We start from the raw sequence: 11,497 nt of genomic DNA, 5'->3' as shown, positions 1-11,497 counted from the left end.
TTTCAATTGAAATCATGAATTCTAAAAATAACTTCCTTTCGATAAACTTTGTCTCACCGTTGCTGCTCCGTTGATCTACGACTGTGTGTTTGTGATCTTTACAATGGTTAAATAAAATAAATGACCAAATGACTTTTCACCACATACTTTGATTAAAAGCTAACACATGTTCTGTTCTGCTTTTTTTATTTTTATGATTTGTGGGATTCAGATTCCACCTTGCGGTTTTATTTATGTTTCTGCGTTTCGGATGCTGGAGGCTGTTTCTACGACTTCTCACATGAAATCTGTGAGGTCTGCGGTCGCTCACATAAAGGAGGCTGGAATTGTCATTGGTGGGATTTGAGTTTTTAATTTTTGTATTTTTTTGATCACAAAATCAGAAAACAAGATTACTGTTCTCTCTGCGGCTGCCATGGTAACAAAGATTTTTTTTTGTTGCTGCTAAACACCTGGCTGAGATGTGAGGGAGTCAAAGTGAAACAGCAGATGACACATGACTCATCGAGAGAAGCTCATTTATATTTATGTATATTCACAGATAATGGGAAAAACACTCCTAAGGATAATTTTGTCTTAAAGGATGACTCAAAGGAACTCGGGTTGAATCTCAAATGAGTGATTCTGCATTACAGTGCCCCCTACAGGTCATATGGATATTTGTTTAATGCAATGTGGACAAAAAAGGCTTTTCTTCTTGAGGGGGGGTAAAAATGATACAATTTGCATTAAAATAATACCTTCCAAATCTTAATAAGATATGAGGTGATATTTAGGACGTGTTAGAAGTTATTTTCTTTACCTCCCACATCACGTATGATGCTGGGAGACAATCCACAATCCACCCAGGACAGTAGATGTCAAACACCGACCTCATTGCTGGTGTGACTCATGCATTCCTTTCTGTGTCTGGGCACACTCCACCCACCCACATCAGCACCCTACTAGTAGCACAGTGCGGTAACCTATATCACACAGGGCACGTTCTAATCCAACATGGCCTCTCACCAGGCTGCTACCCAGGCCAGCAAGAAAGCCGTCATGACTGTCGTGCCGTGATTAGCAGAGAAGCAGTGAGGGAGGAGAGGCCACGGGGTTTATGGGAGATTATTTTTCTGTGAACGAGGCTTTCACACATCACCGTTGTATTTGTTCAACCTTGTTTGTGCCTTAAATACAAACGCTGACTAAATATTAGTTCCTTTATCTTTCTTTTTTTTTTTTCGTTCGCACATTTCAGTACAAGATGGCTGAATGTTCCTCGTGTGAAAAGGCGGTTTGAGAAAATGTTATGTCTGATCAACCACACAATTCCTTCCCTACATGTCTGGGCACCAATAATGATTTTTAGCACAGCTCAAATTGTTGTCCTTAAAGTGTAGAGAAGGTCATCTCAGGTCAGGTGACGAGAAGTTTGACTCAGGCCGGACCGCACCAAACGCGAGCAGCGGGGTACCACCATTATAGTTGGTTCAGCCCAAAATAGAGAAAGAGACAGGATGAGGAGAGTGAAGGTTTTAGGTCTGAGAAGCCTGAAGGTGACCATTTATATTTTTCTGCCTTTTCACTATTTTTATTAGTCCTAGCTCATCTGAGAATGGAACATTCCTTTATAGATTAAAACTAAGACATCTCAGTGTAGCATCAATGCAGCTTAAACGTCAACAACGTTAGCTGATGCAGTCAAAGTGTCCGACCTTGGGACGGATCCCTGCAGCTTTCAGTCCCCAGATCCGTTCTCGTGGCAGTAATATGCTTGGCTTAGCAACTTCTGTGAGTCCGAAGGCCTCGTTATGCATTCACGTCACCTCTTCACTGTGTACTCAAGGCAGCCTCTGAGACATGTCATGTCAGCAGCCGCTGGAAGTCACATTGCTGCCTCCAATTCCCTGATCAGCCGCTGCTACCCAATGGAGAATCACCAAATACCAAGATGTATTTATTTATACATTGTTATGTTTGTGTGTTGCATTTGGTTTCCAAAAACATTGGTTGGAACATCCAGGAACCGTCGGTATTTAGACACGCTTCACTGATGTTCCTCGCCCGTTTCCTTTTTATCTGCGCTCCAGGAGTTTGTTCCAGCATGGGAGACTTAAACTGCGTCTGAAAATGCCTGGAAGTCACTGCGGCTAACGGTTTCACCTGAGAGAGAGACTCTTATTGAGGGTCTGGTAATTATAAAATGTGTAATAGTAACATTTAAGCAAGAAATAAGTAATCCGGCTTCATTTTCAACTCATAATTTGCTTTCAAAGGAATACCCCACATATGCATTTATCCAGTTATCCTCAGTAATGACAGCAAAGACACCATTAAAAGGTCATGTGTCACTTCTTCATAATAACAACCAGTGCTTATTTTTCTGTATTTCAGAAATCCAGCGCTGAAAAGATCCTTGAGTGAGACACAAATGCCGGCCTCTGTACTTCCCTCCAGATAAAAGCACAAACTAAATGGCAGAAATGTAAAAGCCTACGAGGAAAGCGGTCACGCAGGACTTCTTGGTCGTTCCCAACCTGTGTAGCATTTCTCAAAAGGGCACTGACTTTTACCGGATTCTCCAGGAGGAGCGACTGTTTTCATTAGCATGTTTGACATTTCCATTGGTTGCATCGTGTAAATTGGCTCAAAGTAATGGGTTGAGGATTTTATTAGGAGTTCCCGATTTCCCCTCCTGAAAACTCCTCATAATGCTCCATCATTATGATCATTCACATTTCTACTTAAGCCAATTCCTTAAATCTGGCCATCTGCATGCAACATTTTCCACGTCTGTAACTTCTAAATATTATTTTTCGAATATTTCTTTCCAATTTCCAAGAAGTCAAAATTAGAAGTCACGGTAAAAATGTAAACATTCTTAATCAATTTCACACAAAAACTAAAATAATCTTTGGTTATTAAGTCAAAGAAAAGCAGAGATGGGACCACCTGGAACCGATTCGTTGATCAGACGCTTTCTATAAGTGAGGGAATTTCATAAATCTGCTTTATCTTCTGGCAAAATTAGCAGGAATATTAACATGAGTATGTTTTTTTTTATTCATGTCTTGTTTGGCTCATAACAACAACGCAATCAAACCGGATTACACCAACATCCTCCTCTTGGATGTGGATCTGATGTGCTGTCCGTGGTGCTGAAACCTGGCACGCCGTTGCTTCGCGCTGCAACCACCTCCAGCTCCATCTCTGACACTCATTAGGTTTCTGTCCAATGATTAATACACATCTGTCATCGCAGGCTGAGATGTGAGCGCCTTAAAACGAGGGGACAGGCGTGTCATTTATCTCCTGCTGGTTATGAGGCAGCGCTCCGCCATTTGACCCTGTTCAAAGTGGCAACTATACGACCATGTTGCAGATTGGCTTTGGATTTGTGTGCAGAGGCTGGAAGTCAGTGAGAGAGCTGAGTCAGAGAGGAGATTTCACTTATGTGGTAATTCCTACAGGATGGAAAATGGGGACAGCCACCCGAAATGTTAGCCTTTAACATTAAAAAATAAGCAACGATTTGCTCTGGTGGAGGTATAGCTACTCCCTCGCCTGAAAAGAACATACAAGAAACGGTGAGTTAAATGTGTGTTCCCTGCCCGCCACCCAGTCTGGGAAAGGATCCAGCCCGGCCTCATCCCTGCAAATCATCGTCAGTTATAGAAAAGTGATGAATGAGGGAACTGACGTAAGTAGGTGAGTTTAGGGGGGGGAGTTCACACGGAGTGGGAGGAGGTTCCTGGGTCCTTTAGACACAATAATAATATAATGTAGCTTCTCTAAGACTCGAATGTCCTGCGCGCATTTCCAGTCCAGTTCAACGTCCTCGCGCGTAAACGTGGCCGCGTTATCTTATGTAATTAGGAGGTTTTATGCCCACTCCATGCGCTCTTGGCACCCAGTGGTCCGTCGCTCGGCTCTTTCCGTCTCTGTCCGCCTCCTCATTAACATTCCTCACTTGCAGTGGGTGTGATGCTGAAAGGATCTCTGGGGAGCCGAGCGGAGACGCGCAGTGTCCCTGTGCGTTCAGAGGAGGAGGAGGTATCTAGCTGCCGACTGTAGGAGGAGGAGGAGGAGGAGGAAGAGGAGGCAGCAGACCTACATAGCAGGCGACCATTCCTTCACTGCTATAGCCGCGCACCTGCAGAAAACGGCCGTTCGCGCTCCTGATTATTTCATTTTCTTCCCAGAAGGTCTCCAATATGTGTCGGATCTAACGTCTCTGGAGAGAACGAGGACTCCCCGACACCCCCCTTAGTGGATGTGGACACCTATATTCTGTGGACATGGAAAAGATAGAGAATTTATCCTTTTCGGTTCTTCTGGTTTTATGGGGATGCGCGCTTGGAGGCTCGCCCAGTGTTCAAATCGGTAGGTATCCAGTATAGAATGCAACACGCAACGAATGTGTTTCTGGGGAGAGGTGTTGTGTCAGTTTAATTAAAATGGTGTGTCGGTTTCAGGGGGTCTATTTCCAAGGGGCGCGGATCAAGAGTATAGCGCATTTCGGATAGGAATGGTTCAGTTTGGCACCGTGGAATTCAGACTGACGCCTCACATTGACAATCTGGAAGTGGCAAACAGTTTCGCCGTCACCAACTGCTGTAAGTATGAAATATATTCCCCGTGATTTTAAACACGACCAATCGCGCAGATGCCCGTGGAATGCCGTGCTTGTGGTTTTTTTTTTTTTTTTTCATGAAGTGAGTGTGGATGAATGAGAAAATGAAAATGTTAATGTTAACTCTTTAATCTATATTCTAAAGGGAGATCTTACGAAGGTAGGAGGATGGGTAGGCCTTTTATAGGCAGGGGGGAAAGTTGGTTTCCACAGTAACGCAGTCACTCATTTTCATTCCTTCAGATTCGGAGCTCAAATAAGACTGCACTGCAAAAAATATCGATCATATAGCTGTTTTCATCCAGCCGTACTCTAAAACGGCTATTTTAGTTTTTTTTACGTAACCTATAAATGCATCAAAAGACAAAGGCCTGTTTTATTTCAACGAACCTTGAATCAACGCAAAGATGAGACTCCATCCCATCATTCTTTAAAACAAAAACCATTTCGTCGCGTTAATTGAGGGATCCTGTTTTTTTTTTTTTTTTTTAACGAGATGTGCTGAGCTGAACATTTCTTGCAGTGTGTTCCGCTGGCACGTCTTTTCTCGGCATTCATCCATTGCTGCGTCCCGCGTATAGGCCCGCACAGATTTACATAAAGCGTCGCATGTAGAGCCTGATCGATGGGATCAAAGCGGATACATGAGCCTGAAATAGGCACAAGTCGCATTAACAGCCATGATGAGTTCGGCTGTTCCGCGGGGAGGAGAGCCTTTGATCAAACAAAGCGGGATGTGTTTGCTTTTCATTCGCCATTTTTTAACAAACAGTGTTAAATGCTCATTCGCTTAACCCGAAGCGCCGCGATGCTGATTGGTCTCTTCAGCGAACGGGTTCTAAGGGTCACTGCATTATTTTTTAACCATCATAGCCGCGAACATTTCATGAGGCAGTTGCCAAGCGACTACTCCCCTCAAGAGTCCCTTACGCGTAAATCAAACGCTTTTGATTGGTGCGCATCGGTCCAATCGATTTCATTACCATCTGAAAGCTTCCTGCTTTGGAGAGCCTCACGGAGTCCGACAGATCACGGGGGGGGGGGGGGGGGGTGGTCCTGTCCACGTGCAACATGCACATATGGCGGTCGGGGTGTGATTTAAAAAAATGACAGGGTTGTATTTAAAAAAATAAAAATAATAATATTGTTCTTTTCCATTCAAATTTCTTTTTCAACTGATGAAATAAAGTTCTGGCCTTTTCTGTGATCGACAGCCCACAGACATGTTACACTCCACTTTGAATACGCAGCAGCGAACTCAGAGAGGGAGGGAGGGAGGATGATGCATTCCTTCATCAATAACTGTTGATGGAGTGTGTAAGTGTGTGTGTGTAGGTGTGTGTGTGTGTGTGTGTGTGCGTGGTTATATTGCTTTGCTGTCCACCCAGAGCAATACATTTCAAACAATTCCCATCCCCGTAGTTCCAGGAACGGAGTCACCTCTGAGACGTCACATGGTTTAATGACTGGAGTGCCTGGAAACACCAAACGTTTGTATAAATATAGTGGGACATGTGAACACGGGAGTCGGTTTGCATGTCACGAGGAGCCAATTGTGTGGCATGTCTTTGACGTTTAGCTTAGCATATGCTAAGCTGGATCAATCAGGGAGGGCCTGGTGCAATGCAGATGGTCCTCGCGTAACGACAGCTACATCCCGTCGTTGTTAAACCAGACCCTGTTTGGCCAACATTTTGTGTTTAAAATGTTTATATTTCATAGGTAGAGTCCATTTATACGGTACATACACGTCCTCAGGCATAACTCACTCAGCCAGAGCATTCTGCGATTCCTTTCCCACGCACTGAACATTTCCAGAAAGCCCGTCGTAACTCTGATTCGTCGTTGAATGAGTACGTCATTAAGTGAGGACCATCTGCGTTTTTGTGCAGCTGCATTATGGGAAGTGGAGTATTTCCAAGGCTTGACTGCACAGGCCAGTGATTATATTTAAGAATCTGCTGCGTTGATTCCCTTAAATATATATTTTAAATGTGTTAACGCAGGAGCTAAATATCCAGAAGTGGTCAAATATGTATATTTATTTAAAATGTATTTGTAAATAAGTAGAAATCGGCTACATTCTCTAATATTTGCCTTTCAAATTAAATTATTATGCAAAGTCCTAAAATGACGGACTTGAACGCCACACGGAGCGTGAACGACCTCGGGCAGCTACATTGCTTCATTTGACAAGTTACACCTCTTTCATCAAGATATGACCAAATAAGGTCAGCCTAAAAATACCACGGCCTTCCCGTCACCTTCTGTCTGCTTGACAGCGTCGCATCCCATCAACTCACTTGTGGACAAACAAGTCCATACAGGAGACAATGAGGACATCAACATCGACATACGTCTTAATCCGCTCTGCATTTATCGCCGCTTCCCTTCATTTGAAAGCGATTCCTTTCATTCATCCTCCTTTGAGAACGACAGAGCAGTTTGAGGTCGCTAACATCTGGTTGGCAATTCAACACTGCGAAGTTCCAGTTTGTCACGCTTTGACTCGCATTAAAATGCAATTGAATTAAGCTCCATGCACATGGCAACTCAGGAACATATGCATCCAGGGACCTCGCTAAATGATCAAAAGTCCAAACAGAGCATCGGTTATAGCCGATTTATTGTTCACACCTAATTAAGTGCATTCTCCTCATTTTCAGAGCAGACTTTGAAACATTAAGTAGGCTTGGGAGCTGGCCGGTCAGAAAATGAGGCTACAGAACCCTCTGCGGATGTTTGCCTGCCCTGAATACAGCCCCGCAACAAGCCCTTATCACTTTGTCCTCAAAATACAGCAGAGAGAGAGAGAGAGAGAGAGATAGCATCATGCTTCAAAGTCAAACCCAACCACTTTCTCAGCGGCTCCAAGGCATGTGGCTGAAATGCATCTTTGCCCTCAGCTGAGAAGGAAGCAAACTTTTTTTTATCCTCCAGCGCCAGCGGTCAGTACATCTTAGAACTCACAGGCTGCGTGTTTGAGGCAGAACCATGACATGATTTATTCAGCTGTTGGACTCAAGGCGAAGGTGAACTTTACAGAACCCGACTGGTGGTTTGTACTGATCGTGTGACCCCCCCCCCCCCCCCCCCCCCGGCTTAAGTCACTAGTCTAACACAGTTATGTTGAATCAAAAGGACACTTCCTTATAGTTTCCTACAAATGAATTCCTGATATAAAGATGTACCTGAAAAAAGTCATGAATCTTATTCTAATATGAAAAATGGCAACTTAATTGTCTGGAAACATTTTTGCCGAGTATGCTTTCTTTTAAACTGCAGGAATCTTTATTCAACTACTGTTATTGTCACCTTCAAGTTCACGTCACCGAGTAGAATCTTCTGGAATTTGCCGGATGACCTTCTCAGCTGGATGCTCATTGACATGCACAGGGAAGAATCGGTCCTTCCCCTCAACCCGGTGATTATAGTTTGATCCGGTTGCCCTGCCCGGTCTTACAGGGTGTTCTTATCAAACATATTAGAAGTGTGTGTGTGTCTGTGAGTGTTAGAGAATGAGAAAGATAAAGAAATTAGAAATTAAAACATGACAGGACGGAGACAGAGGCAGAAAGACGGAGACAGAGCGATAAGAAGAGCAGGAAATGAAGCGGATGGAAACGTTTGAAATGTTGTGTTTCAGTGAGCCAAATGTGAATGTAGTGGACTTGAAAGAGCGAGTCTTTAGTCCGACTCTGTCCTTCTCACCTGCTCAACCAATCGTTCCTCCGAGTCGCCATGGACGAAGGATGACTTGTCTGTTTTCTTCAGCCCCCTCTTCCCAAATAGAAATAATGTTCTCCACATTTCAGGCTGGAAACCTTTCTTTCTATTCTCATGAGAGTCTATTTTGCAGACTGTGTGACCCTTGCGGTCTGTCTGCAAAGAAAGTGCCTCCCCTGGAGTGCCTCCCCCGAAGCCGACTCACGTCAGCAGCTGTTTGCTTGTCGGTTGCATTTTCTGGAATCCCAAATATTGTTTCTAAAGAGTAAAATGAAAAAGACAGCCAAGTATGTCGTAGATGTCAGGAAAAATACGTGACTGGGATGAATATTAGAACGGTAGTACGGCGACGGGTCCACGAAAGCTAGGTCGGCCCACTAGCAGGTGAGGTTAGCATTATTAGCATACTGACTGTCAATGGGTAATCCGACAATCGCTGCAGATTGGGCCGATTCATTTACCATCAACTTTAGGTTGTAGTTGCTCGATCAAGCAGTTATAAAAAGACCCATTGAACACACCTGTAATCCTCACCATTTCTACTGAATTACACTGCTAATCACATTTAATCCCTTCATGCACTTTTATACTGTACATGCTATTTACGTTTCAGCCGTGCATGCGAAACGATTAGCGCCGTGCAAATAGCAGCAAGCCACGGTCGAGCAGTCTGTCAACAGAGCAAGTTCACTTCTTTCTGCACAACAAAGCAGACGGGGACGGGGTTGTTTGCTGAAGAATTCATTTGCATGAAAATACCCCAAAGTGAGGAAGACGTCAAATCAAAGGGCTGCAGATGCAACCTCAGTCTACTTCTTTTTAGAAACGCCAGTTTTAGCATTGAAAAGCGTGTCATCCGGAAGGTCACGGCTCGATTCGCATCCCTTTGAAGTGGAAGTATTGTGTAATCTCTGTCTCTTTTCCCACGGCACCTTTCATTGCCCGCGATTCAAAGGGTGCAAGCTTTGACAGAGAGACAATGTCAAAAGCGTTGCGACGAGCTGTGTATGAAAAATGAAGTCATTCTCGGGAGTCGCTGTCGGGATGGAGTCAGGGCTGTACGATCTCTGTTACCTGACACAGCGCAGCCTCGTAGGTTATGTAAAGGATAATGGCCGACAGCACAGGCCCCTATGTTGTTAATTACTGATAACAGACAGCTGTAATTGTCCTGCTCATGAAACGGTCTCCAAGGGTTTGACTAATTCCTGGAAGAGTCATTACAAGCCCTCTTTATTTGCTTGTTCCAGCTGATGTTAATTTATCAAATTGCTGCTTTTACTCAAAAACTTTACCAACATATTGGATTTGAGAGAAAAAAAAGGATTTTACACCTAAATTAAATTTGTTTTCTTGCAATTTTCCTGAAAATATAACCATTAGATGTTTGCTCAGGAACCATCGAACGCACCACGATGTGTTTGGTGTCCTTGCTTTTCTCTGCCTCTCCGGGTGTTTCCACGGCAGCTCATACCTGAAGCAGTGCTTTTGTAGGTGAAAATAATTACGGTCTGGCAGCTTCCGAGCTCATTTGAACAATAGAGCAGCCGATCCAAAGCCTGCTTTGGTATTTCCACTAAAGGTCAGTGGGCACAAGAAATGCTTTATTACAGGAGTCGGATGAAATGCGAACAAGGAAGCTTTGTGTTGATGTTTGGGCCGGAGTCTATACCGAATCAATATGGCAGGATAATTCTGTATTGTTCTAAGAGTGCAGTGCAACACGGAGCGTCTCTGCATTCTGGATAGGTTTGCTGCAGCTTCGTGGTGTAATTGCACCAGATTTAACATCAAGAAACACTTTTAAAAATATCAGTCTATTTGTAAAAAATAAAAAATGTGGAGCTTGGCGATTAGCTCAGAGCTTATCAACAGATAACAGGTGGCATCACATGGATTAAGCCAACCGCCGCCCGAGAAGCTGATGAATGTAGACCAGCAGAGCCGGTTTGATGTTCCTGCTGCAGTAAGACAGTCAGAGGCCCAACTCAGTCGATACCTGGGATTAATGAGCTGCTCAGGCAGCTTCCAGCTCCGCCCCCCATTGCCTTCAAGTAATGGTGCAGCATTCAATAGGGCACAGACACCGGCAAGAGGCAGAGCTGAAAGGACGAGCCGTACACTGCACCGACGGTCGGGCCTTCAGTGGAGACAGCGTCAGACCCCGTTCTCGTGAAACCGCCATCCTCCATCCACATCTATCCGAAAAGCCTCCAGGAAACAGGTCACTGAACAAAAGGAGAGGGAGAAAGCAAGGAAGAGAGGAGCAGAAAGGGAAAGGGAGATGGGAGGAGGAGGAGGGGGGGGGGGCTCAGAAGTTGATAAAAACTGGCTGTCCTGTTCCTTGAGGAACCAGCTGCCGGAAGAACCGCTCTAAGGCAGACAAAAACTCTTCCCAGCACGCCTCGCTGGCCCACGGTGACAGCTCCCAGAAGCCTTCCCATCAGCCTCTCAAGAGCGTGAATGAGGGCTGTCGCCAAGGCAACGGTCTGAAGCGCTGCAATGCATTGCTTGCCGTCTCACCACAACTTTCATAATAATACGATTTTCACTAGTGGGTTTGTTTTTTTTCCATATAGGAGTATTTTTATTTAGATATGTGGGATTAGCCCTTATGATCATTTTGAAGACTCCAATTCATTTATCCGATTTGATCCGTTGATTTAAAAGGCTTCAAAGTAAGTACCAATGTGAATAGAGTGAGTGGGAATATGTTACCCTGGCAACGGTCTACTTAGATGCCATGAAACGGCGGCTTCGCTCTGAGGATTTAATAGGCCATTAATAAATATTTTGTTGCCTGTAAGTGTTGCAGGTTCCAGCCCGGAGAGCACGCCATGTTTTATAACCCTTTAACCTTGCCATGCATTGAAAGAACAGAATAGGAAAACAGCATTTTAATTCAGGCGTCTAAGAAGTGGGAGCATTTAATCATAGGGAAGCAAATACTTAAAGGAACTAATGATATAGCAAGAGAGTTTAGAATATGCAGACGCACATATTCCTCAAGGATGCTTCCACCTGTAGACTTGCAGGGACAGGGAATCATGGGCCCCGCTTTGCCTTCTGACCCCTCCCCCTTGGCATCTGCACTCATGAGCATTATTTTTAAGCACTACATTCAAATTCACTTCGGAGTTAAATATGGACAACCAG

At 44.3% G+C, this 11,497-nt stretch overlaps 1 protein-coding gene across 2 annotated transcripts in view; it reads left to right on the top strand.

Moving 5' to 3' along the window:
- The first annotated feature begins 4,280 nt into the window (after positions 1–4,280).
- gria2b (glutamate receptor, ionotropic, AMPA 2b) overlaps positions 4,281–11,497 on the top strand; it is a 28,074-nt gene continuing 20,857 nt past the window's right edge. For both annotated transcript variants that reach the window (XM_068740214.1, XM_068740213.1), the window contains exons 1-2: positions 4,281–4,365; positions 4,458–4,598. In XM_068740214.1, the coding sequence (XP_068596315.1) occupies positions 4,281–4,365; positions 4,458–4,598 (226 nt within the window). The remainder of the gene's footprint in view (positions 4,366–4,457; positions 4,599–11,497) is intronic.

The sequence above is a fragment of the Brachionichthys hirsutus genome, chromosome 6 (genome assembly GCF_040956055.1).
Source record: "Brachionichthys hirsutus isolate HB-005 chromosome 6, CSIRO-AGI_Bhir_v1, whole genome shotgun sequence".
Taxonomy (NCBI): domain Eukaryota; kingdom Metazoa; phylum Chordata; class Actinopteri; order Lophiiformes; family Brachionichthyidae; genus Brachionichthys; species Brachionichthys hirsutus.
Note: the sequence above shows the minus strand (reverse complement) of the source record. Positions and strands in the feature narration are given on the sequence as shown.